General features: G+C 42.6%; 2 protein-coding genes across 2 annotated transcripts in view; one reads left to right on the forward strand and one right to left on the reverse strand.

Moving 5' to 3' along the window:
- Positions 1 to 953: 953 nt before the first annotated feature.
- On the reverse strand, positions 954 to 2018 carry ufc1 (ubiquitin-fold modifier conjugating enzyme 1). Its single transcript, XM_020622484.1, is given in 2 exon segments — positions 954 to 1982; positions 1985 to 2018. Coding segments are annotated over 2 exon segments (504 nt in total). The 3' UTR covers positions 954 to 1512.
- Positions 2019 to 2085: 67 nt separating this feature from the next.
- The window catches only part of ythdc1 (YTH N6-methyladenosine RNA binding protein C1), a 23798-nt gene continuing 21997 nt past the window's right edge, over positions 2086 to 3886 (forward strand). Inside the window, exons 1-2 of the mRNA XM_020622483.1 lie at positions 2086 to 2166; positions 2709 to 2782. Of these exons, the coding sequence (XP_020478139.1) occupies positions 2755 to 2782 (28 nt within the window). The 5' untranslated portion in view covers positions 2086 to 2166; positions 2709 to 2754. The remainder of the gene's footprint in view (positions 2167 to 2708; positions 2783 to 3886) is intronic.

Raw genomic sequence — 3886 nt, forward strand, 5'->3', positions numbered from 1 at the left:
TGTAATAATTCTTTAATATATTACTTGTGTGGTGTAGAAGAGAATAGAAGTGAATCATTTATTGCTTGCAAACCAATGATGGTAAGATGATGTCATGGGGTAGGACTGGATAAGTCTGACTTCTTCCTACTCCATTCAAGCATGTACTAGGTATAAGCAAATTGATATTGGATTAGCATTTGTTGGATATGTGTAAAATTATGTGTGTTGATATATCAACTGTCTTTACATGCTTGAAAGAATAAATAAATCAAATCAAATAATTGGACAATGACTGTTGACTGCTGCACATGCTGCTCCCATGCAGCATACATTGTTATATTCATACATATTTTTATTATATTGCTGCATTTGCTGCTTAAGTGCCTTAGATTTTCTGTTACTTATTTATCTACTTTATATTTCATTTGTATTTTGTGGCATTCACGTGGACGGCAAAGTAAGAATTTCATTGTACAGGGAAACACGTTTCCTAACTGCATATGAAAAATAAACACTTTGACATGAAAACTTTACCTAAAACATTATGATTTGGACTTATATATAATGTTATTGAATTATATTTTGATAGATTTGAATAACTTCATGCAAAAAGACTCACCTGTTTAAACTTCATGTTTTATGTTAATAGTCAGTGTATTTTGTTTCAGCTTGAACCCCCTCAGCGTTACACACTGTGTGACACAGTCATTTTCAATTCCACTGACTGCAGTCAGAACTGCATGACCAGGCTGTTCATAATTTTTACCCTGATCCACACTAAACCTAACAACAGAATAGTTTCATTGTTGTATTACTTTTCTCAAATATTTCCCATCAGATATCACTATCAGTTACCTTCTTACCAGACTCAGTTCTGTTTTTCATCATTTTGATCTGAACCACACTGAGCGAAAGTAATTTGCTTATGTTACAGACTAATAATCACAGTGTAAATGACCTCCTCACCCAACTGCTCATTTCATCATTTTTATTCTGATCGGAACCAAACTTACTGGACGTTTTCAAACAAGCCAGTTTTATTAGTTACCAATCAATGTTTTCTCTGAATATTTCCAGTCATGTTTTGATGTTAATGACCTCTCAACCAAACTCATTTTAATCATTTTCCAGTTACACCTTCACTCCTCTCTGAAACAAACTTATAGAATATTTTCATTGGTCCAGATGTTTCCTCACTAAAGTCAAATTATTTTATTGTTATACATTATTACATCTACTTTTACCCCCACCTGTGTCCCACCTCCCATTTCCTTGGCACAATATTTTTATATTACATAACAATTTTAGTCATATCTCGGTGTAACTGACCTCCTCTCCAGACTTTGTTCAGTTTTTTATAATTTTTTACTAACATGACAGACACAGTTTTGAGTCTGTTACAGTAATAATGATAATTTTCTCTGAATATCTGCAGCGAGATCTTTTTGCCAGTGTCCTCTTCACCAGACTCTGTTCAGTTTTTCATCATTTTTACAGCCAAACAGTCTTTTAATGTTCCATCAGGTGACGTCACTCCGTGGCCGCCTCTCGCTGCTGCTCCTTGTGGACCACAAGCCCCTTGTTGATCAGGTCCGGAACCTCCACGGCGAGCCACGGTCCGAGTCCCAGAGCCATCAGGTGGGCCAGGCCGAAGCGCGGCGCGTTGCGGGCCCAAAGTGGGGCGAAGTGCTCAGTCAGGCAGATCTTCCCGCCACGGTACATCTTGGCGGTTTTCCCGTCCAGCTCCGGGACCGCCACCTCGGGCGCAGTGTCCGGATAGGTCACCGGGAGCTCGAACTCCAACCGGAACTCATAGCGCAGCAGCTCGTGGATAAACCAGCACGTGCCGGTCCAGCGCGTGCCGTCTGCATTGGACTCGAGGCGAAACCAGTCGTTGTCGGCCGCCTTGTTCTGCTCCACGGACCTGATCAGCGCCTGATACTCTTCCTTCAGGCGCTGTGGCCACAGCGCGCGGTCCCGCGGCCCCGCCGGCGTCTTCCGCGCGACACGGCCTTGCGCGTGGCCTCGTCCGCCATTTTGTGTCCAAAAGAAAAGTTTTATTTTAACGCGGGCTTAAACTACAACGGATTCAGCCAAAGTTTGGATTTCCTGCAGTTCTTGTTCATCAGGACTGACGTGGACTTCTGGTCAGACGCTTCCTCGAGTCTTCACGAACCACTTCCTGTACGGGATTTTCAGAACAAGGGGTTTTACTCAAAATGCATTCATTGATCAGTCTGTTTTCATTGTTGATCAGTAAAATACGTAAATATGCTGCAGGACTGTCACCCGCTTGCAGTTTATAAATGATTTGTATTTGTCACCTCTCTCCTCCTTGGATTTCCCCTACAGTTAGAAAAAGGACTCTTTATTCCAGAATGAGAGGCACTACAGATCGAGACGTCCAAATTACTGCTTCTAAAAGCAAAAAATTACTTCACACTTGTGTTTGTTGTGACGTAATTCTGATGTTTTATTATTGATGTGCAAGTATCAGCCGCTGGCGCCGTTTACTGTCGTTGTTATTTGTTCAGATACATAGATAGTCAGTCGCAGGTTTGTCGTATCAACCGGTCCGACAGATGGCAGTAGTTCACCTAGACGCTGTTTACCGAAGAAGAAACTGCAGCCACAGACCTGTCCGCCATTTCCTCTTTCAGCGGTGCTCATTCTGTTGTTGTTGTTTTAATTAATTTGTCTTTAAATTCATAAACACGTGTTTTTAGCCGTGGCTGCCTGAGTGCAAGGCAGGAGCACGTCACAGCGGTGGTGATGGCGGTCGACCGGCGCGAGGACAAAGGTAAGTCACGAGCAGCCTGGTTTGTCAGCAGCAAACTGTTAGCATTAGCATAACGTTGTGTCGTATCTTTGTTCTGGTGTGTGATGTTGATCCATAGCTAGCGGTCTGTCGATAGGATAGGTTATGACTGGTCATGGTAGTTAATGACTGGTGACTAGTAAACATGTTAGTTAATAGCCAGCAGCAGCTCATACGTGCTCGATCCTCCATTCATTATGGCGTTCATTAGCCACTGCAGATTTAAAACTACCTGCTGTGTGGGGGCGCCGTTTAGAAATGCGCTGATTTTTCCGCTCCACTCGGTTTTAAAATCGTATTTTATTAATTTAATGTAGACACTCTTTATTTTCTAGCCCATGTTGTATTCTGATAAATTGGAGATGTGATTCAGGGATAGACCCTAATATTTTTAAGCAGTGTCTACAGTATTAAATTTGGGTATTATCATTTTTATTTAACCGGGTAATTTCACTGAGGCATGGTCAAATCAAATCAAATTTTATTTGTATAGCGCCAAATCACAACAAAAGTAATCTCAGGACACTTTACAAAGTAAGGTCTAGACCTTACTGTTATCAATATTATTACATAGGGAAAACCCAACAAATCCCCCTTGAGCAAGCACTTGGTGACAGTGGGGAGGGAAAACTCCCTTTAACGGAAGAAACCTCCGACAGACCCCGGCTCTTGGTGGGCGGCCTTCTGCCTCGACCGGTTGGGGTGAGTGGATAGAGGAGAGAGAAAAGAAGAAAAGCAACAAGACACAACAAACAATGAAACACTGGTCAGGTTGATGTGGCTGGTGACTGCTCGTCAGAAACATAGAGCTCCAGGGCCAGGGCAACCTGTAGAAAGGTACAGGGAGAGAGAGAGAGAACACACTACAGGAGAGAGGAGACACAAAGTTAGTGATGTGTAATGGTGGCATATAGAAGGATGGAGAGAGGAGAGGAGAGGGGACAGAAACTCAGAGCATCATGGGGCCCCCCAGCAGCCTAGGCCTAGCAGCATAACTAAGGGAAGGCTCAGGGTCACCTGATCCAGCCCTAACTATAAGCTTTATCAAAAAGGAACATCTTAAGTCTAATCTTAAAGGTAGAGAAG

The sequence above is a fragment of the Monopterus albus genome, unplaced genomic scaffold (assembly GCF_001952655.1).
Source record: "Monopterus albus unplaced genomic scaffold, M_albus_1.0 scaffold281.1, whole genome shotgun sequence".
Taxonomy (NCBI): domain Eukaryota; kingdom Metazoa; phylum Chordata; class Actinopteri; order Synbranchiformes; family Synbranchidae; genus Monopterus; species Monopterus albus.